This window comes from Hemibagrus wyckioides, linkage group LG18, assembly GCF_019097595.1.
Source record: "Hemibagrus wyckioides isolate EC202008001 linkage group LG18, SWU_Hwy_1.0, whole genome shotgun sequence".
Lineage (NCBI taxonomy): Eukaryota > Metazoa > Chordata > Actinopteri > Siluriformes > Bagridae > Hemibagrus > Hemibagrus wyckioides.
The window spans coordinates 4,522,501-4,545,321 of record NC_080727.1 but is presented as its reverse complement, the minus strand read 5'-3'; the positions used below and the strand labels follow the sequence as shown (position 1 = coordinate 4,545,321).

Here is a 22,821-nt window from a genome sequence, read left to right as displayed (position 1 = left end):
ACTTTTATATCAACTAAGTAACACAGTGGTACCTCAAGTGATTAAGGCTCTGGGTTGTTAATTAGAAGATCAGGGTTCAAGCCCCAGCACTGCCAAGCTGCCACTGTTGAGCCCCTCCGAGCAAGCCCCTTAAACCTTCCTGCTCCGTATCATGGCTGACCCTGTGCTTTGACCCTAACTTTTAAAGCTGGGATATGTGAAGAACTTATTTCACTGTGATGTTTTTCCAGGTTTCTTCCAAACCTGGAAGCCAAGATCAGCTGATTAAAAACGCTGATTAAGGAATTAGACTCCCCTGTTTTACACCAGCAGGGTGGCTTAGTGGTCAGCACTGTTGCCTCACAGCAAGAAGGTCCTGGGTTCGAACAGGGCAGGGGCATTTCTGTGTGGAGTTTGCATGTTCTCCCCGTGCCTGTGTGGGTTTACTCCGGGTACTCCAGTTTCCTCCCACAGTCCAAAAACATGTACATTAGGTTGATTGGTAATTCTAAATTGCCCGTGTGTGTGTGGTTGTCTGTCTATATGTGTGGCCCTGTGATGGACTGGTGACCTGTCCAGGTTGTACCCCTGCCTTTTGCCCAATGTGTGCTGGGATAGGCGCCAGCAGATCCCCGTGACCCTAATTAGGAATAAAGTGGGTATAGAAAATGGATGGATGTTCTACACCATCTAACTGGTCATTTTCTCAGGTAAAATATGCCTAGGTCACTTTGTGGCTACTCACCAGTCTATCTGTTGCTATGCAGTTCGTCAGATCTGCACTAACACATCTATAGAAACTCATCAGTGTTCTCATCCTGGATAAACTGAATACACCTCTCTCTCTCTCTCTCTCACACACACACACACACACACACAAAACCATGTCAGTGGTAGTAATTATACATCTACAAAGTGACCTCTGATAAAATTGCAAATGAGTGCTCTATCTCAAGTTTGTAAAAAGCTTGCAGTTGTACAGAACACCGTTATTATCTAAACAAGAAGGTGATGATACCCAAAAACCAAGAAAACACACATGAACTTTACTTTATACAGTGCCATCATATAGGTCATAAAGATTTGCACAAATAATTATTATAACTATATACATATTTCACTCCATCCATCCATCCATCCATCAGGAACATTTTTAACCTTGTATTGTTTCCCTGTTGCAAGAAGAATAAGATGATGATGAACATGAAGAAGATGATGAAGAATAATAAAAGATGGTGACAATCAGGTTATTAAAAATGCCATTAAACACATTTACAGCCAGGATAAAAGGTTCATATTTTGTGACAGAGTGACCTCATGCTGGTGGTCAAGCAAGGAAAAAGAAACCTAAAGATCAGAGTGTTTTAAAATGTACTGAATTCTTGAGGTTGTTTGGAAACGCTGTGAGAAAGAAGACTTTTCAGTGTGAATGTCACCGAGACCTTCAGCAAGCGTCATTATAACTACAGCCCGACATCCAGATATAATTCCTCAGGGTGCTGTGTCTGAAAAACGTCTTTACATGGTGTTCCTGTTAAACATTTAAAGTATGCATGAAATATGTATTTATAATCAGTGCTTATAGTGAGGGGAGGGAGAGCACAGACGAGCGATGATTCCTTTTCAGTTATGGAAATTTCAAGCAGCAGAAATGATTCATTAATAATGGAATGAAGTTTCACACGGCGCTTTAGGAAATCTTCATGTACTTTTGGTCATTAAAGCTAAATGAGTTCATGTTACTGGACCACGTGTCTTTAGGAGAAAAGAAGATCTTTTCAGGTTACCTTCACACACCAGAACATAAACATCCATCCATGAATCCATCCATCCAACCCTTTATCAAACTCTCCATCCATCCATCCATCCATCCAACCACCCAAATCCATGAATCCATCCATCCAACCCTTTATCAACCCCCCCAAATCCATCCATCCCCCGCTTTAATCCATTAATCCCTCAATCCATCCATTCATCCCTCCATTTATTCCCACACCCAACCCGCCCTCTTTTCTATCCATCCATTCATCTCTCCATTCACCCGCCCAATCTGCCCTCCTTTCTATTCATCCATTCCTTTATCAAACCCTCCATTCCCCCCTCCCCCTCTTTAGTCCATTAATCCTTATTTCCTTCCATCCATCCATTCCTCCATTCACCCCCAACCCTCCTTTATTCCATCCATCCATCCCTCTCTCCCTTTAATCCCTCTATCCTTCCATTCACCCCACTCCCAACCCTCCCTCCTTTCTATCCAACCATCCATCCATCGATCAATCCCTCCATCCCTCCCTTCCATCTATTCATCCCTCCATCTCTCAGTCCCTCCCTCCCTCAATCAATCCATTCATCTCTCCCTCCATCCCTCCCTCTATTCATCCACTCAATGCACAACGTTAATAAGAAGCCAGTCAGATAGACAAAAAAAGGAAATATTTATTTTTTCCATAGACTTCAGTTTGGAAATAAATGACCATTCAAAAAAAGTACACAATTAGTTTATTTATTCATTTGGGGGGGGGGGGTCACTGACAGGAGTTGTAATATCTATGAGCACATGCAATGGCTTTCTGTCCACTACACAAACAGCGATGAAGCTCCTTGGCTAAAGCACACAACGCCTCAGGCCTAACGCTGACCAGTGAATGTTCCTCACCAGATACACACATACCGTCCATCCGTCCGTCCATCAGTCCATCCCATCAGCGTGTTGTGAAACAGTGCCAGTGTCGGTTGACGGAACACAGCAACGTGATGGATTTCAGTAGATTATGTGACGGGCTGATATCAGTGCAGCTTCGGAGGAGTTCAGAAGGAAGATTAAGTTTCGATCATCAGCGTGTCGGAAAATCACGGAGTACTCCATCTTTTATCGGAGGATGATTTGAAATCAGGGATTTTCAGAGAGGCAAGTCAGTTCCTGTAACCGTCCGGGACGTGAGAACTTTTTGTCCTGCAGCCTGTGTCGTGGTCTCTGATGGATAAAGTGCACTTGATGGCTGAGGTTCAGGTAAAGCAGCGGGCTCTTAGTCCACAGAATCCTGCTATGAACCCGCAGATTAAAAACACACCACTGCAGCACCATTGGTCAACCGATCAGTAAGGCAAGATAAGAGAATCAACAACAGAAAATCAGGAGAAAAAAATTCGATTAGAAATGGAATATTTAACCCAAAAACATGTTAGAAAATTTCACATTGGTCCTTGAATTGGACGAAAAAATGAAGGAAACTGTCGAGACCACCGTAATTTCCTCACATCAATGCACCGAGTGTTTAGGTTCACCGTATCGGTAAGCGAGCTGCATAGCAAGTCCTCAATACCGTAATCTCTCACATACGCCGAGATGATCGCATCTCTCCGCCGTGTTACAGATGAAACACATCCCAGGCTGGATCGATGTCCAGGGTTGACGGCTCGGAGAGAACCTACATGTGGTCTGAGCGCTGCGACCGCACTTTAGTTAAAAGGCACCGTATTACTAAACAGGGCAGAGGTGTGTTGTGTGTCTCTTCTTTTCCCACAATCCACCTGCACATGTCCTGTCAGCCCGCAAGGCATTAGAACGACTAAGGCAAGTTCTCTCTGTAAAGAAATGCAAAGTGCAATCTTTTTTTTTTTCGGGTTAATTTCATAATAAACTTTCAACCCCTCTCTTTTCATTTTTTTTTTCTTTTAATCATAGATACTTCTCTGGAATAAATTATCTATACACACCCCATCCCCCCACCGCAGCTCATGCTGTTTTGGCCATAGAAATCTTTATAGATCTATTTTTACACAGATTCACGATCAGCAGAAGCTCTGCTCTGCCTCCAGACGAAGTTCTGCTCAGCTCAGCTCAGTTTCTCCAACAGACCAGCGGAAACCCTTTCCAGTTCTTCACACAGACATGTTCAGGAGGAGAAGGAGAGAAAGAGAAATGTAGAGACAAGAGTACAGATTTTCACTGTGAAATCAGTTTCCGGCAAAAACAAAGAAACAAACGAAAGGATGTATTCCACAAGGGGGTTCTTGTGGACAGCAGAGAAATCCTCTCTAGGGGAAGCGGACGAGAGGTGATCTGATTGGAGAGAGCAGATGAGGTCAGAGCTTCACTGCACACCTTCCTCGTCCACGTATGTTGAAGGGAACCAGCCGATCTGGGATGAGGAAAAGAACGACAACCAATGAACACAAAAGCACAAATCCATCCATCCATCTGCCAATTCATCTATCCATCCATCTGCCCATTCATCTATCCATCCACCCATCCATCCATCCATCCATCCACCTATCTATCTATCTATCTATCTATCTATCTATCTATCTATCTATCTATCTATCTATCTATCTATCTATCTATCTATCTATCCTTTCATAGCTACATATATTTAAAGTTTCATTCTTGAATAAACAGTTCGCTCAAAGACTATTTGTCTTTTTCTTCGTCGTTCATCGCAGACCGTGTTACTATGGAAACGATCAATTCAAGCAACTGCATTAATAAACCTCGCAGCAGGCAGTTTCAATTCAATTTTTCTCAATTCAATATAGCGCTTTTAACAACGGACATTGTCTCAAAGCAGCTTTAGAGAAATACAGAAACATAAAAAAAAGTTTAAAGTTACTATTTTATCCCTAATGAGCAAGCCTGAGGCGACGGTGGTGAGGAAAAACTCCCTGGGATGATATGAGGAAGAAACCTTGAGAGGAACCAGGCTCAGAAGGGAACCTCATCCTCATTTCGGTGACACTGGACAGTAAATGATGTAACTACAGTCAGAGCTGCTCTCATGGAAAATGAATCAACCTTCTGAGTAACAGAAAAGGAAAGTTGAACACTGAGTGTAACAGTAAGTGTGGTGAACTACATGTGGCTTGAGGTGTATACACTCGATGGCCAGAAGTTTGTATACACCTGACCATCACACCCATATGTGCTTGCTGAACATCTCATTCCAGACTTTCCCCCATTTGCTGCTATAATAAACTTCACTCTTCTGGGAAAGCTTTCCACAAGATTCTGGAGCATAGCTGTGGGGATTTTTGCCCATTCAGCCACAAAAGCATTAGTGAATTAGTTCAGGCAATTGTGTAACAAAAAATAGTGCCAAACTTCCCCTTTAGTAACAGACGTCAGACGTGCCAAAGCACTATTTTTGTTCCGTCTCTTTCCTAGCTTGTGTCTTACCCTGCCATTAGCCTCTCCTTTCCACCAGCCCTGGTCTCCTCCGATCTTGCTGTAGATTTTGACGACGTCGCCTTCTCTCAAAGACAGCTCTCTCATGTCCCGAGCTGCAAAGTTATATCTGGCCACCGCTGTGCTCACCACCTTCGGTGTGAAAACTGTACAACACAACAGATTATTAAACGGATGAGATAAACGACACGGCGCAGACGAAACGGGACGAGGGAGTGGTTTAGGACCCAGGTGTACGGTGTGGATGAATTGAATTGCGAGTAAAGATAAAACTGTGACACACACACACACACGGCTCCGTAAGTGAAATGGAGTTTGCAGTGTTGTCATGCATCACTGGACGGCATTGTGTTAAAAGAATAAGTAGGGAGCAGGTGGAGGGAAAGAATGAGGATGGAAAAAAGAAAAGGAAATGGCTGAAGGGAAGGTTTCGACTGTGATAATGAGAGACAGAGAGAGAGAGAGAGAGAGAGAGAGAGAGAGAAAGAATAAGAGAGAGAGTACCTGACCAGAAGGGAGTAGAGCTCTGAGAAGAGAAGTTGAGGCCTTGAGGACTGAGGAAGGAGAAGTTGTAGGAAGCACAGGAGGCTGCTAGGATACGAGCGAGAAGAGAGAAAATAGGAAAAGACCTGAAGTGAGAATACAGCAGCAAACAGACCCTCAGACTAAAGTAAGAACTCTGTATACATCTTTCACCATGCATGTGACATCAGATAGTCATAAAGCAGCAAAGGTGGAGCTGAGATTGTCCTGCTACTGCGACTGGATGGTTCTTTACAGCAGTTCTCCTGCTCATTTTACAGCCATGTGTTTCCACAGAGGCCAGTTAGACACGGCTGGACCGTGAACAAAGGCAGTGTCGTGGGCTTCTGGCCTGAGGGTGGTGAATATCTTTTATAATAGACCCTGCTGCATGTGCTAAACAGAACCTATTCAGGCTGCAGGGCCAAAGCCTCCTCCTGCAGCCAAAAGCCGTAGGCCGAGGGGTGGATCTGGGGCACACCAACCATGGGGTGATTGACAGGTGCAATTGGAAGAGGTGTGGCATGCAGCATGTGGGGGGCGGGACCAGCAGCTGTTTTTCTTTAGAAGGACTCGTTGAGGGTGAGAGAGAGAGAGAGAGAGAGAGAGCAGGGTGATGCCAGGGATAAATAGCATTGGGAGAAAGAGAGACAGACAGACAGAGATACAAAAAGAGAAAGACAAAGAGAGAACTCAACAGAGATGTACAGACATACAGGGAAAGAGATGGATGTCAGAGAGAGAGACAGAGAGAGAGACAGAGAGCAGGGTGATGCCAAGGATAAATAGCACAGAGAGACAGAGAGAGAGAGACAGAGAGAGAGACAGAGACAGACAGATAAAAAGAGACTGAGAGACAGAGATAGAAAAAGATCTGGAGAGAAAGACATAGAATGATGTACAAAGAGAGAGAGAGACGCACACAGAGACAGAGAGACAGGTGTGTACCTGGAGAGCGAGTGCTGGCTCTGGAGTTGGAGCGCTCTCTGGACTTGTAAGGGTATCGTAACGTCGTGTCCAGCAGCTTAAAGCTCTCTTTCAGTGAGTGGGACTGATAATACTCCACCAGCTCCTGCAGACACAGTTATCATCAGCTCACTTCTTCCTGATACACAGCCTAAAGAATCTGGATTAGCTGTGTAAATCTTTACCAGAAGACTCTCAAACTTCTTTGCTTCTGTGATGTGAATCCAGTTGTCTTTCTCGATCACTTTAATGTGCTTCACTTCATCATTAAACCTGGCCAAGAGAGCAAGAAAGTATTATCTACCCTGTAAACCATGCATATTAATATATACACCGATCAGGCATAACATTATGACCACCGGCCTAATATTGGTGTTGGTCCTATTTTTGCTGCCAAAACAGCCCTGACCCGTCCTGCACTGTGTATTCTGACACCTTTCTATCAGAACCAGCATTAACTTCTTCAGCAATTTGAGCAACAGTAGCTCGTCTGTTGCATCGGATCACACGGGCCATCCATGACCCAGTCTCCGGTTCACCACTGTTCCTTCCTTGGACCACTTTTGATAGATACTGACCACTGCAGACCGGGAACACCCCACAAGAGCTGCAGTTTTGGAGATGCTCTGATCCAGTGGTCTAGCCATCACAATTTGTCCCTTTGTCAAACTCGCTCAAATCCTTACACTTGTCCATTTTTCCTGCTTCTAACACATCAACTTTGAGGACAAAATGTTCACTTGCTGCCTAATATATCCCACCCACTAACAGGTGCCATGATGAGGAGATCATCAGTCTTATTCACTTCACCTGTTAGTGGTCATAATGTTATGAATGATCGTTGTATAAGTAATATGTTTGTTGAAAATGTTCTGTTTTTACCTTGATTAACATTTTCCAACATTTATTTACACGCCACCTACAGAAAGTGTCGCTTTTACTTCATCTCTACCTAGAGTGATGCAGCAGCACTTTAGTCATTTAGTCTATTCAGCTTTCTCACCTTTCCATCATCTACTTAAACATATCAGCAACATTCATGCTAATATCACTGTCAATGGCATAGACTGCTTTCTTTGAGTCCAACTTTAGCTCCAACACTTCCACTTCTTCTGCATTAGACTCCTCACTATCCTGACTTTGCTGGAAAATGTTGAGTGAGGAAAGAATCAGCTCTAGCGGCGTCCACCTGCGACATCGGCGTGGCACGACTGCTAACTTTTGATGGGGGAGTTTTCCTTTAATAACCCTGACTATGAGCTCACTGGAAACGGCGTTGGTCACTCACTTTATGCTGATGGCAAAGCGCTCGGCCTCGGCGGTCCTCTCTCTGATCAGGTATGTGCCGCTGCTGTGAGACTTCAGGAGGTTATCAGCCTGCTGCCTTTCCATGTTCCCTGCAAACCTGCATCACACACACACACATGCTCATTCATTCATCATCGCAGGTCTTATACAGAGGTCAGCGCAGTGAGAAATGGCATGATGTGCATTGCATACGGCTCCACGCAATCAATCATCGGCATCGATTGGAGCCGTAAGTGCAATGCGGTTGTTTTTGATGAATTTTAGTTAGGTCAAATGTTCCAGGAGTGGTTTGATTATACATTTTGCTCTGCTTTGAGTAAACTAGCAGCACACAGAAAAAAAAAATCAATAGTGCTGAAATTGGAAAAGAAAAAGGAAGAAAAGGGACGTACCAAGGATAAACATTGTAATCCAGCTCTCTTGAGGACTGACGACCGGGAAAAGACTGAGACGGCTGCGGGGGGGGATAGAGAATGAGAGAGGGAGTGAGGGAGAGAGAGTGTGTGAGCGAAAGAGAGTGTGAAAGAGTGAAAGAGAGAGAGAGAGAGAGAGAGAGTGATAGAGAAAGAGTGAGATAGAGAAAGAGTGAGAGAGGGGGTGAGGGAGAGAGAGAGTGTGAGCGAAAGAGAGTGAAAGAGTGATAGAGGGAGTCAGAGAGAGAGAGAGAGAGAGAGAGAGAGAGAGAGAGACAGACAGACAGAGAGAGAGAGAGAGAGTGTGTGAGCGAAAGAGAGTGTGAAAGAGTGAGAGAGGGAGTGAGAGAGAGAGAGAGAGAGAGTGAGATAGAGAAAGAGAGAGAGAGAGAGAGTGAGAGAGAGTGTGTGAGAGAAAGAGAGTGTGAAAGAGTGATAGAGGGAGTGAGAGAGAGAGAGAGAGAGAGAGAGATTTGTGGTAAGTTTATTTATAGTAACATGTTTAACCTCTTATATTCAGACAGTAGTTTCTCCCTATTTAAAGTACAGATGTTTATTTGTTTATCATTAAGCACTGCATGTATTAGTTACCCTGTGTGTCGAGTCTGTGACACAAACCTCAGCCATGCTTCATAAACAGGAAGAAGAGTGCTAGCGGTGTGTTTTTGCCTGATAGAATCTTCCTGGCCGGAGCATGACCTTGCGTCCACTCCCCCTAACAGCTGTCTCTGATAACCCGTGTTCATGAAAATATGTTCTGAGTGAACTGTTAACATGATGTCCAGCACCGTAATTTAATCAAAGGCTTCTGATTTTCACTCACACTGGTGTCCAGCAGGCCCTTGGTGTACGCTGTCCCATGTTCAGATTTATATTCTGAGACTTAACCTTTAGACTGAAATTTAGTCTAGTGCTGCCAGACTTCCTGTTTCCCAACACACACGAAGCAGCCATCAAACAATCCCACTTCCAGCTGCTTTATCCAGCCTACAGTCGGTCTACACGTCATGTTTGCCTCTCCTGAGGACATGGAGTTGAGAAGCTCTTAAAGAGCACTTCCTCCCTTGCTTTCTCGAGAAGGAACTGTTCAAGAGATGTGTGCTTTCTCAGGAACAAGCAAGACTTTATTCACTTCATGGAGAAAGTGAAGGAATAGTTGTTTACAGCTGCTAGAATTGAAATGAAAACAATTTGTTTCATGAGTGTTCTGGGAATATAAATGAATAAAACGTCCAACAGGATGTAACGTGACTGTTGGTGGTGGTATAAAACACTGTTATTGTAAATAGTAGAAGGAGTAACTCTGCTTTACATTAGGTCATCTCACATCACGGCATCATTGATTAGTTTCTTGTAACAGCTTGCCACATCACAACTGGAAAGTCGCAAGCCCTATATGATATGATATGATATACATTGACCAAGCATAACATTATGACCACCTGCCTAATATTGTATTGGTACCCCCTCTGATCCGTCGAGGCATGGACTCCACTAGATCCTGACCAGGCATAACATTATGACCATTATTGTGATGGTCTCTCATGCACTGTGTAATCTGACACCTTTCTATGAGAACCAGCATTAACTTCTTCAGCAATTTGAGCGACTCATCTGTTGGATCGGATCACACGGGCCAGCCTTCGCTCCCTACGTGCATCAATGAGCCTTGGCCGCCCATGACCCTGTCACCGGTTCACCACTGTTCCTTCCTTGGACCACTTTTGATAGATACTGACCACTGCAGACCGGGAACACCCCACAAGAGCTGCAGTTTTAGAGATGCTCTGATCCAGTGGTCTAGCCATCACAATTCGTCCCTTTGTCAAACTCGCTCAAATCCTTACACTTGTCCATTTTTCCTGCTTCTAACACATCAACTTTGAGGACAAAATGTTCACTTGCTGCCTAATATATCCCACCCACTAACAGGTGTCATGATGAGGAGATCATCAGTCTTATTCACTTCACCTGTTAGTGTTCATAATGTTATGCCTGATCAGTGTATAAGGGTAATTTTTTTTGAATGACCGGTTGAGCCAAACCCTAATTTGACCAACAGAAATATGTTCACTAACCTATAAAGAATAGAGCAGTGACATTTTATATGAATGTGGTTACAGTTACAAAGATTTAATCTTGCAGTGGATGACTTACTTTTGGGTCTAGACATGGCTTCACACTGGAGCTGGGAAAGTAGCCGATCTTCAGGGTCTGAATGAGCTTCCCCTGGGACCGACATACACACACACACACAAAGTATAAAATGCCCTCAAGTTCTCAAAAGTTCTTTGTGACTTTCAAACAGCCATGACTCAAGATGCAGTCAGAAAGAAAATGAACAAAGGTATTAAACACACCTCCCACCACGAGGTGTCTGGATCTCCCTTCAGAAGCTCAATGACATCACCTGTCTGAAAGGAGAGGGGGCATTTGCCCGGGGGAGCTGGAGTGCCATGGTAGTTCCTGATTGCGACCATCTTTGGACCTGGAATCATCCGGGAAAAGATCATTCAGTATCACTATCTTGTGTGAAAGTATAATACCATATAATTATTTAATAAAACTGACTCAAAATCTCTATAACACTAAATAAACATATGTCCAAACAGGACAACAAAAAGATCTGAACAAATGAATCCCAAACTCTAAATCCAGCCTGAAATGAAACATGGATGTAGTTCACTGGATGGCAGCAGTGAGCTACGATAAAACATCCAGCCCTAATCTCCGAGCAGGACGTCATGCGGGCCGAGGACTCAATAAATGCTTAATAAATAATTTGTCACTGAGCAGAGAGAGCCTGAGGACACACATTCCTACCTGACTGTGGAAGCCCAAGCTCCTGGAAGACAGACACATTATTATTATTATTATTATTATTATTATTATTATTATTATTATTTCTTTATGTGTTTAACATCCAGCTGATGAAGAACAAAATGAAAAAGATGTTACACTCACCGATTCATGGGGATCTAGAGAGAGAGAGAGAGAGAGAGAGACAGAGAGAGAGACAGAGAGACAGAGAGAGACATAGAGAGAGAGAAGTGAAAAGATTTATCAGAGAGAGGAAGAGAAACAGACCGAGAGAAAAAGGGGTGAGAGAGACGGAGACAGAGTGAGACAGAAAAAGTGATAGAGACAGGAAAAGAAAAGAAGAAAAGTGTTAGAGAGAGGGAGAGAGGGGGAGAGAGAGATATGTAGGTGCAGAGAAGAGGATTATAGACAGAAAAAGAGGGAGATAGAGTAAGACAAAGAGAGTGATGAGGAAGAATATGTGTGTGTGTGTTTGAGAGAGAGAGCGAGAGAGAGAGAGAGAGAGAGAGGGAGGGAGGGAGAGCAGGGTGATGCCAAGGATAAACAAGGAGACAAACAAGGAGTTTGTAAAGAAGAGAGAAAGAGAGATTGCAGAGAGAGTAGGAGAGAGAGAGAGAGATTGCAGAGAGAGAGAGAGAGAGAGAGAGAGAGAGAGAGAGAGAGCGGGTGGGAGAGAGGGAGGGAGAGCAGGGTGTTGCCAAGGATAAACAAGGAGACAAACAAGGAGTTTGTAAAGAAGAGAGAAAGAGAGATTGCAGAGAGAGTAGGTGAGAGAGAGAGAAAGAAAGACAGTGTGTTTGAGAGAGAGAGATTGCAGAGAGAGAGAGAGAGAGAGAGAGAAGGAGAGAGAGAAGAGAGAGAGAGAGAGAGTTAAAGGAGAGAGAGAGAGAGAGAGAGAGAGAAGGAGAGAGAGAGAAGGAGAGAGCGAGAGAAGAGAGAGAGAGAGAGAGAGAGAGAGATCAGGTCAGTAGCTGCTGGTTTTATTTGAGTTGATATTTCGCTCATTAAAGCAGAGAGCATGTGGAACTCACTGATTTTACAGATGGTGATGTACTCCAGGCATTCTTTATGTGCACCGGCCCCACAGCGGGAACAGTAGTAACCCTGATAGAAGATCCCCCTATGGCAGTGTGAGTGTGTGTGATAGAGAGAGGACAGAGAGAGAGAGAGAGAGAGAGAGAGAGAGAGAGAGAGAGAAAGCACAAGGTATATTAAGAACAGTGCCACTTTCTGCTTATTTCCAGTCCAGTAACTTGTTGTCTGATCATTTTTCACAGATCCTCAGTGTAACGTCGCCTGAAACTCTCAGTGCTGTCAGAACACCAGAACACCACACCTCAGTAACCTTCTCAACATGTCTCAAGCTTACAAAGTCATATTTAAAGGCAAGGTTTGATGGTAGATAAAGATAAAAGCTGTTTACACGTCATCATGTGGAGTGTTCAACTGGTCCGTGTCACCATAATTACAGTCGTGTCATGCCACGTGCAGAACCAGACTGGAAACTCAAGACCAGGGGGAGAAAAAAAAAACAAAAACATGTTCCTGCCCCATCAGAGGAACTGTATTTTAGGGTGTGGGCAACATTACCGCGAAAAAAAAAGCTTGTGTGCACGCTAGCAGAGCCAAAAAAATTAATAATAAAATAATCTACTTAGATATTAACAAGAATATGTAGGTATCATTTCTCTTCCTAAACATCTGTCGCTATATCGCATTCTCAAAAATGTAGCATGTTAAATGTTTATAATCATTTATAATCACACTCTCCGGTGTTTATAATCACACTCTCTGGTGTCACCCAAATGAGGATGTGATTCCCTTTAGAGTCTGGTTCCTCTCAAGGTTTCTTGCTCTTCCATCTAAGGGAGTTGCTCACTCAGGCTTGCTCACTTGGGATGATTTTGTCTAACAGTAATGTACTATGATCATGTTCTCTAAAGCTGCTTTATCTGTTGTTAAAAGCGCTATACAAACAAAACTGAACTGAATATTACAAACATTTTTTTTTTACTATTAGAGAATTTATTTGTGTAATGTAATAAAGTTATGAGGTTCTGTAGATGCTTGCCACAATATTGCTAATGGATATGCTCATTGTTAGTGGATGCGGTGGAGCGATAAATAACATTTAGGTCAGTGTGGGTTTAAATGGGTCAATAATCTATCAGCTAGAGAACAGAGCTGAACATGAACCAAAGACAGAACTCTGGAATTTACAGCTTAGCGTGTGTATGCGTGTTTGTGTTTCCTTTAGCTTAATGCTCACTTGGCCCTTGTTTACCTTTCACTCTCAGGATCGACTCCACAGACATAAATAAAATCTCTGACCTGTTTTCGTTGACCGTGTTCTTGTCATTTGTGTGTGTGTGTGTGTTCTCACCTCAGGAGCATCTTACAGGCTCTGCAGTTGGTGTTCTTTTCGAACGTGTGCATCTGGAAGTCGTGCTGGTTGGCTGTAGCTCGCTCTGGCTTGATGTTGGAGCTAGACGAGAAGTTTTTCCATGAGAAATTTTGCAAGAAACATACCCGAGTGAGATTTTTACTTTATACACAATACGCACATGGCCATCTCAAACTGCTCCATCCACTTTCTTTTGGTGTCCTCCGTCTTACAGAAGAACTGGAAGCCTTGCTTGCCTTTCAGATGGATCAGGTAGAAGCCATAGGACCACTGCACGGGGCGCAAACAGCAGAGTTAAACGTCCAGCGATTTTATATTAGCCATGAAAACATAAAAAAAAAACAGAAATTTGTCTCAATTAGTCGTAAATAAACGTAATCCCTGTCTGGCATGGTAAGGAGGGCTGTGTAGCTCTCGAGATAACAGAACACAAATTAAACTATCGGAGGAAAGGCAGGTGATCACAGCAGCTGATCCATAGATAAATCAGAGGGTTGATTCGGCTTACCGTCTTTCCACTGGCCTGGTAGGCATGCAAGGAGAAACGAGAGAGAGAGAGATAGACACCCAGTTACACATGCAATCTTTCACACATGCAGAGTTTGCTGAATGTTAGATTCCAAGACATAAAAAGGCATTTTGTTTAAATAAGTCCTCCCCCAAGCACAAAGTACCCCGGGTGCGTCTCTCACGGCCGGCCCACCTGAGATTACAAGCACCATGCAGTCTGTTTAAGATGGAGATGACACGAGCACAGCACTATAGAGAGCTGTAACTATAGAAAACCTCCCCTGAGCCTCACGTGTTAGAAGACGCCCCGTATCCTGAAACCCGTTTCCTCACTCAGATGTCGGTGTAGATGTATATATAACTCACATCCCTGTTAATGTTAACGAGAATGAATACGGATAAATGTTACCTTTTTCATGTCTCGGTTATTGGTAGGGTCGTCGGACATCTTGTAATACTGGAGCTCGATGATTTCTTTCAGCTCGTAGTTGTAGACTTTTCTCTTGCACACGATTACTACTTTATCGAACAGGAAGATGTACCTGGGAACATGGTAGAAGATTTCAGAAATAGCTTTGAATTTGTGTTTTAGGCGTTTATGATGAAGTTTAGACTTCCATTGTCAGTGACACTGGAGTACATGTAACCATGTAACAACTAACACTTAAAGGAGAAGTTCACTTTCAGAACAAAAATCTACAAATAACTGACTCACCCCCTTGTCATCTGAGATGTTCATGTCTTTCTTTCTTCAGTCGCAAAGAAATTATGTTTTCTGAGGAAAACATTTCAGGATTTTTCTCCATATAGTTGACTTCAGTAGTGTCCGTGAGTTTCCCAGCCCAGGAAGAAGGGTCTTATCTAGCCAAACAACTGGTCATTTTCTTAAAAAAATAAGAAATTGTATACTTTTTAACCACAAAATCTCATCTAGCACTAGCTCTGGGATGTGCATCTGTGACGCGACGTACTATGTGGTCATGTGGAAAGGTCACACGTGACATAGGCGGAGCTACAGACCCAGTGTTTACAAAGCGAATGTGCAAAGACCAAGGAAGTGCAAATAAGTCAAACGCTCTTTACTAACAAAAAGGTAGAAGGAGAATGTCTGGGTGTGTTGATGTCCAGGGGCAGAGCGAGCAACCACTGCTTCAATTGCTCGCGGTTGCGTTATTTCCAAGTGGATGTTTCAGGTTCAAAATGATGTCCACATCCATGGTACATGCACGAATAGACCATTTTAAACAAAAAAAAACACAAAGACATATAACTTTGGGTCATTCCACACACAACAACTTTGGAGCGGTCATCCTTCTCCACACTAGTAAACACTGGGTCTGTAGCTCCGACTACGTTGTGTGTGACCTTCAGACGTGATTATGTAGTACTTAGCATCGCGGACGCGCATCCCAGAGCTAGTGCTAGATGAGCTTTTGTGGTTCAAAAACATAAACAAAAAAATTTTTTTTTATTATTCTAAGAAATAAGAGCCTTCTTCCTGGTCTGGGATCGTTTAGAGCCTTTTGGAAGTTCATACTCAGGGGCACCATTGAAGTCCATTATATGGAGAAAAATCCTGAAATGTTTTCCTCAAAAAATATCATTTCTTTACGACTGAAGAAAGAAAGACATGAACATCTTGGATGACAAGGGGGTGAGGAAATGATTTGTCGATTTTTGTCCCGGAAGTGAACCTCTCCTTTAATCTGGAACGTTACCATACGAATTAAAAACCCTTACCTGTCCTGTTTGGCTCTGTTAACTATCGAGCACACTTTGAGTTCTCCGTCTATCTTCGGTCTCCCGTATTCCTCCAGTTTCACCTGCTGCAGATGACAAAGACAGATTTCCTGCTTCATTTTTTTCCTCTGTACAAAGACAAGCTAAGCGAATTCACCAAGCATGTGAACGTCTGTGGTTTTATACAGAACTTATCTGATGTGTACGCATCGTTTACATGGGGTGTGCGATCCAAATGGAACATATGCCATGAAATCCTTTATTTAGATGTTATGACTGAAGCACTAAAGCACACGGTGCCTGACTTTAACCTTTCTTTGTTATAAAGCAAGCTGCCATCATTTCCCTCCAGTAGAATGATAAAGCCGATGCTGTCTCTGGTCTTCCTGCAGATTTTCTTTTTTTTTTTTTTTTTTGGAGCCACAGGCACATATGTAAATAAAGCTCTCGCCTCCAAACCAAACACTTCCTCCCACAAGCGGGAACAGAGGATACAGTGATTTGAACATGGAAATAAAGTCTGTCCTCTCAGCACTCGTACTCCGGAAGTTTAAATGATTTATGAGAGCAAACAATCGCAGCAGCTGCAGGTATGAAGTGAGCAGCATGATGAAGTGAGCAGAAAGTTGGGAGGATTAATCGAGGTATGTGACGTCTGTCTGAACGGTAGAAACCTACGCACGTTTGCTTTACAGATGTCGTTAAGTAATTTCAGTGTGATAGCAGTTACAGAGCATCTCGGTGCTTAGTGATTCACTGACACGTCTAAGAGAAATTTTGTCTCTCTAATCCCACCTCCTCCCATACTGATAGTGATATACCCTCCTTCATACTGATAAACCCCTATTCTCTCTACATTCATATATACATATATTCTGTATCTCCACACATTCTGTACATTCACATATATTCTGTATGCTCATATACACCGATCAGCCATAACATTATGACCACTGACTGGTGACGTGAATAACACTGATTATCTCCTCATCATGGCACCTGTTAGTGGGCGGGATATATTAAGCAACATTTTGTCCTCAAAGTTGATGTGTTAGAAGCAGGAAAAATGGGCAAGCGTAAGGATTTGAGCAAGTTTGACAAGGGCCAAATTCCCTAGATCTCAATCCAATCGAGCATCTGTGGGATGTGCTAGACAGACAAGTCCAATCTATGAAGGCCCCACCTCGCACCTTAGAGGATTTAAAGGGTCTGCTGATAACATCTTGGTGGCAGATACCACAGCACACCTTCAGGGATCTAATGAGTCCATGCCCTAATGGTTCAGGGCTGTATTGGTAGCAAAAGGGGGACCGACACAATATTAGGCGGGTGGTCATAATGTTATGGCTGATCGGTGTATGTATATTTGCACATATGTTTATACTTCACTACTGCTTTGCACTTCTGGTTAGATGCTAACTGTATTTCATGCCTTGTACTGTATGCATGCGCAATGACAATATAGTTGAATCTAAACTAATCTGATCTACATCACAACCTAGTGACTTTATAGCTTCACTGATTTGGCGCAGCTGCCTAGCAACAACGCTCTCACGTGTTCTCAGTTTCCACGTGAATGCACTAACAGTATCGGGAGTGGGTTTTAAATCTTTCTTTCTAAACCCGTAGATTCTTACCAAATTTTCTATGGAGCACTGAAATTCCCCGATTTTCTTCAGCGTCTCATTGTCCCTTTTCACCTCATTGATGTACATGGCCAGATCCTGTAAAGGCACACAGAAGCACAGAGAAGCACTCAGTTCAGTCTTTTCTCCAGAGGCTCTGTGTCTTAATTCATCGTGCAATATTTCAGATCGCTCTCCGTGCAGTCAGTGCATAACTAAACACCCCCCCCGGCTCCCACGGTGAGTGACAGGGAGCTTGGTTGGGTGTGAAGGATGACGTGTACACATGTCAGTATCAGTTCAGCTTCTACCTGCATGGCTTCCAGGGCCTCCTTCAGCTGCTGTCTCTCCGGCCGATCCATCGAGTGACTCACTAACTCCTGTAGGGCAGAAAACTCACACATGAGCCACCTGAGCTTCAGGACATCTATTTATGACTCAGTCACATTCTCATGCAGTGGCGTTGTCCTAGAAAAGTGTGGGAACTGAAAGGGCAGTGAAAGGATGGTGGAACTTTTAGAAATAATCTGTTTTAAAGTAAAATTTACACTTTATCACCAAATTATTGTTTTTCTCAGTAAATCATCAACACAAACCTTTTTTCCTTTCAAGGAAACAATAGTAAACCTATTTAATATTAAATCCAATACACTAAAATTCACACACACCCAAAACCCCCCTCCATTAGAATATTTTCCATTTCCCCATTTCCCAGCACTAGCCTTTAAACACCCAGGGCACGCTGAAACCCTGATTCATATGTCTGTCATGTCTGTATCACACAAATCCACACTCCACAGTTTAATCACGTACACTCACGTGCACCTCACCCGTCACGGTGATACCCTAAAGCCCACGTGTGCACAAATATGTCTGCATAAAGCAGCTCGGAGGAGCTGAAGGTGGTTTAAACACAGACACTGTGTACGAGCTAGGAAATGGAACGAGCTCAAACAACCTAAATAATTATGTGCACTAAAGCATCCTCACCCTCTCCCTAACTCCCTCTCTACCCTCCCAGCATCCTCTCCTGCTCCACTGGGAGCGTCAGAGCTGATAGGAAGAGTGGAATTCGAGCGAAGTTTTGACACTGCATTAACTACTGTTACTGCATTCCCTGTTCATTATAGTATTACCCATAATGCACTTGGCTTTGATTTTTGACTCCTGATTTGAGACACTTGCTATATCCACATCCAGCAGGTACATCTCAGCCCAGCAGTCCCCTGTATTACAGACTATTTACACAGAACAGTCTAAATGCACACTTTTTCAACCCTGGTTGATTTTTTCGCTGCTATAACACACCCTGAATTAATCTTAACATAACATAACATAACATAACAGAATGTTAAAAATAATTAACATATAATTAATATGTTATAATATGCTTATTATTATTATTATTATTATTATTATTATTATTATTATATGCTAACAGTGTATATTAATTACTTTTAATTACTTTTACCCCAATATATATATATATATATATATATATATATATATATATATATATAAAAAATAAAAATAGGAATATCACAAAAAATACTAACTACTATATGTATGTATATGCATGCATATAGTAGTTAGTATTTTTTGTGATATTCCTATTTTTATTTTTTTTTACCCTATTACCTATGCTTGTGGATACTGCTGGAAGTTTTAAATTTCCCACTGGGATAAATAAAGTATCTATCTATCTATCTATCTATCTATCTATCTATCTATCTATCTATCTATCTATCTATCTATCTATCTATCTATCTATCTATCTATCTATTTTTATTTTTTTTAATTTGCATATTTTATTTTACTTTAGACTGTACTGTGAACTACAGCGACTTCATTTCCCAAAGGGGATCAATAAAATATTCTGATTCAGAAAAGTGATTTGAGGCACAGTGAGGGTTCTCAGGGCTCTCAGAGTTGTGAATTCAGCAGAGATCTTATGACTAGATTATAAACTTCAATGAAATGGAGCATCTTTGACATCATGGAGTGGAGTCCAGGCGTGACCGGATGATATAAACGGATCACGGCATCAGCGTTCGTCCTTGACAGACGATGAGATCGCTCATTTTGGAATTTTTTTGTGAGATCCACAGCTGATATGATCCAAATATTTACCATACTTTAGCTGAGACGTTGCAGCTTTGATGCCATGTTTACACATGAGAAGATTTTAAAATGTGTGGAAGCCTTTTGAAATATAGAGAAACATGCTCAGTGAAAACTGTTGACAGTTAACAACCATGTTGTAAACAATTTTATTTTTTTCCTCCAAAAAAATCTGTTTTAGCTCGCTCAGCCCTAGGAATGTTAGCAACATATTATGCACATAATGATGTTTAAACAGAAACCAGGAAACATTGGCAGTGATATTCATCCTTGAATACTTCACATGAACAATTTTTATTCTGATAGGAAATTAATATTCCAAACCTGTGATTTCCTTTGTTTAAGAAAGCGTGAAGAAGTTTCCCTTTCCATGGATTATGCATTGAAAGATAAGTGTGTTTCTGCTGATACTGTTTACTCTGTATAAATGATTAAACCCTTTTAACCAGTACACTGGTGCTCAGCTCTGCTGCTGGAATGGAAATGGGACATTTTCAATAAGTGAATTATTTTATCGCTGTGAGTCTGATATAAAATGAGTCTGAAGGCTTTCAGTGTGTGTTTTCCCTCTGTTGGATAACCTTACACAGAATTTCAGTGGTTGAAGATCAACACCTTTACATTTTAGATGCACTTGGGGCATCACAGAGAGCAGAACAGTTTGATATCATTCATTTACTTTTGCGTGAAAATAGAACTTTTCTATGAATGTATCGCCTAGGCAAAAACAGAAATACTTATGAAACACTACAAATTCTTAAAACTCTGAGCGTCTACTTGCTTCATATTAACCATCACTGTGGAGTGAGACATGTCAAAGACACTCAATCATCAACACGGACACAACAACAAAAGAGTTCATATCCAGATGTTTTGGATTGATGAAAATTTAACCATCACCCAGATATCACCAGATTACATCACACTGACCTTAAGCAGTAGGTGGTACTTGAGGACCCTCTGCATAGGAACCACCAGCAGATCCTGCAGTTTGAACTTTCCTTCCTGGACCTTCATGGTGCACTCCTGAGAAACATCAGCAACACATCAAGGAACAGAAATTCGATATATACACTGCAAATCTCTAAAAAGAATTGATCTATTATGTTCGCTGTTATCGGAAACGCATTCTACTGAGAGAGAAACACTGCTGGATCGATATATTCGCAAATAAAATAAGCCGAAACACCGATGATAATCTTCCGCGATCCTCGTCCTCACACACGCGCTGCACTTGACATTTAGCCCTGGGTGAAGAGCTCATCACGGAGGAGGAGAAGGACACCAGTGTTTGTCAATCGAGGAGATGATTCTGAACTGATTCCAACACAGACTCTTATGCTCAGTCGTAAAAAAAAAAAAAAATAAATAAATAAATAAATAAATAAATAAAATTAAAAAATACAAATAAAAAAATACAAATAAAAATAAATAAATAAAAAGAAATAAATAATCATAAATAAATACAATAATAAATAAATAAATGTTAATAAAATCTGAGTAGGCAAAAAGGGGGGGGGTTGTTAATTTCCCCCCCAAAAAATTATTTTAAGATGTGTGTCGATCAACTAAAAGAAAAAAAAAAACATGAGGCAAAATTCATGAGAGCGTTACTAAATAATTAGCAGCTTTTTACAGATCTTAGAGCTCACACCACTGCCTACTTGTTTTCTATTGGTTCATAAGAAGTAGATAAAAGCAACACAATGAGGAATTCAATTCAATTTATTTGTATAGCGCTTTTAACAATGGACATTGTCTCAAAGCAGCTTTAGAGAAGTATAGAAACATAGGAAAATCTATAAATAATTACATATATATTAGTTTACAGTTAAGTTACTCTTTATCCCTAACATTTATCCTTAATGAGCAAGCCTGAGGCGACGATGGTGAGGAAATACTCCCTGAGATGATATGAGGAAGAAACCTTGAGAGGAACCAGGCTCAGAAGGGATCCTCATTTTGGTGACCCTGGACAGTAAATGATGTAATGTCCTTTCAACAAGTAGCCTCTATTAGTAGTTAACAGGTGCTGTGCATCCTTTCCCCTTTTATTTGTGCTTCCTCTGACTGTTACTTGATCAGAAATCAGAAATGCTACGGCTAAACTGTAGAGTTTAGCAACTCTAACAGTGAAGCTCATGTCACTGTGTTGTGTTATGTCACTGGTATATGCGAGGAAGGGGGTGGGATCCTAATATTTGCCAACGTACAACGTACTTAAAGCATCAGGATTTGTTTATAAAGCTAGACGTGAAGGAGAAGTGTGTGCTGAAAAATCATATCATGTAGGATTAAAGATTAGGGATGGAGCACATGTAAGCACCTCTCCTTAACTACCAAGTTTACCTTAATCAGATAAAAAACTCTGACAGCATATTAACTCGGATCAGTTCCAGCTATCCTACTCATCCCTCTGACATTACAATATGTCCGTTCAGCATTAAGCTGATTAGGATGAGACGACATCAACGTGCTGCTTGTGCGCTTGATCAGCTCCACTGATTTATGGATAACAGCTTTGCCTGTGAGCTGATAAAGCTAATGAGTTTGATCGGCGCAGAACGGAGGACGCCGGCAAGGTGAGCAGCTTACCTCCACTTTACACTTCACCTCCTCCCGCGTGGCAATCACGTCGTCTAGCGTCTTCTGAGCGTGCTCCATGTGACTGCAGTACTGACCGTAGATCAGCAGCCTGAGAGAGAGACGAAGCTACGGGTCAGCGTTTCTGTGATTAAACATTTACACTTCCTGCTACTGTTTAGCATATACATTCCTTGCTATAATACATCATTTCTGTGCAGTACAATCCAGGATTTAAGCGGCTCGAGTGTCCAGGAAAAGTCCCAAGGTTAATTTATAACAAATGTGCTTTTAATAAATGGAAGCTGGTTTAAATATACACTATACTTCCAAAAGTTTTGGGACACCCCTCCAAATCATTGAATTCAGGTGTTGTTTTTCAGGGGTTGGGCTCGGCCTCTTAGTTCCAGTGAAAGGAACTCTTAATGCTTCAGCATATCAAAACATTTTGGACAATTTCATGCTTTGTGGGAACAGTTTGGGGATGACCCCTTCCTGTTCCAACATGACTGCACACCAGTGCACAAAGCAAGGTCCATAAAGACATAGATGAGAGAGTTTGGTGTGGAGGAACTTCACAGAGTCCTGACCTCAACCTGATAGAACACCTTCGGGATGAATTAGAGCGGAGACTGTGAGCCAGGCCTT

General features: G+C 42.1%; 1 protein-coding gene across 8 annotated transcripts in view; it reads right to left on the bottom strand.

The window, feature by feature from the left end:
- Positions 1–2,489: 2,489 nt before the first annotated feature.
- vav2 (vav 2 guanine nucleotide exchange factor) overlaps positions 2,490–22,821 on the bottom strand; it is a 187,777-nt gene continuing 167,445 nt past the window's right edge. For 2 of the 8 annotated variants that reach the window (XM_058415578.1, XM_058415580.1), the window contains 21 exons: positions 22,186–22,285; positions 20,521–20,616; positions 17,781–17,849; positions 17,482–17,568; positions 15,845–15,930; positions 14,514–14,646; positions 14,103–14,117; positions 13,755–13,864; positions 13,574–13,675; positions 12,222–12,310; positions 11,335–11,348; positions 11,194–11,215; positions 10,731–10,858; positions 10,528–10,599; positions 8,350–8,411; positions 7,938–8,054; positions 6,835–6,922; positions 6,632–6,755; positions 5,666–5,752; positions 5,153–5,307; positions 2,490–4,121 (listed from right to left, as the gene is read on the bottom strand). In XM_058415578.1, the coding sequence (XP_058271561.1) occupies positions 4,074–4,121; positions 5,153–5,307; positions 5,666–5,752; positions 6,632–6,755; positions 6,835–6,922; positions 7,938–8,054; positions 8,350–8,411; positions 10,528–10,599; positions 10,731–10,858; positions 11,194–11,215; positions 11,335–11,348; positions 12,222–12,310; positions 13,574–13,675; positions 13,755–13,864; positions 14,103–14,117; positions 14,514–14,646; positions 15,845–15,930; positions 17,482–17,568; positions 17,781–17,849; positions 20,521–20,616; positions 22,186–22,285 (1,804 nt within the window). In that variant the 3' untranslated portion in view covers positions 2,490–4,073. The remainder of the gene's footprint in view (positions 4,122–5,152; positions 5,308–5,665; positions 5,753–6,631; positions 6,756–6,834; positions 6,923–7,937; positions 8,055–8,349; positions 8,412–10,527; positions 10,600–10,730; positions 10,859–11,193; positions 11,216–11,334; positions 11,349–12,221; positions 12,311–13,573; positions 13,676–13,754; positions 13,865–14,102; positions 14,118–14,513; positions 14,647–15,844; positions 15,931–17,481; positions 17,569–17,780; positions 17,850–20,520; positions 20,617–22,185; positions 22,286–22,821) is intronic. The other 6 variants (XM_058415581.1, XM_058415582.1, XM_058415579.1 and 3 more) reach the window with 5 other exon arrangements.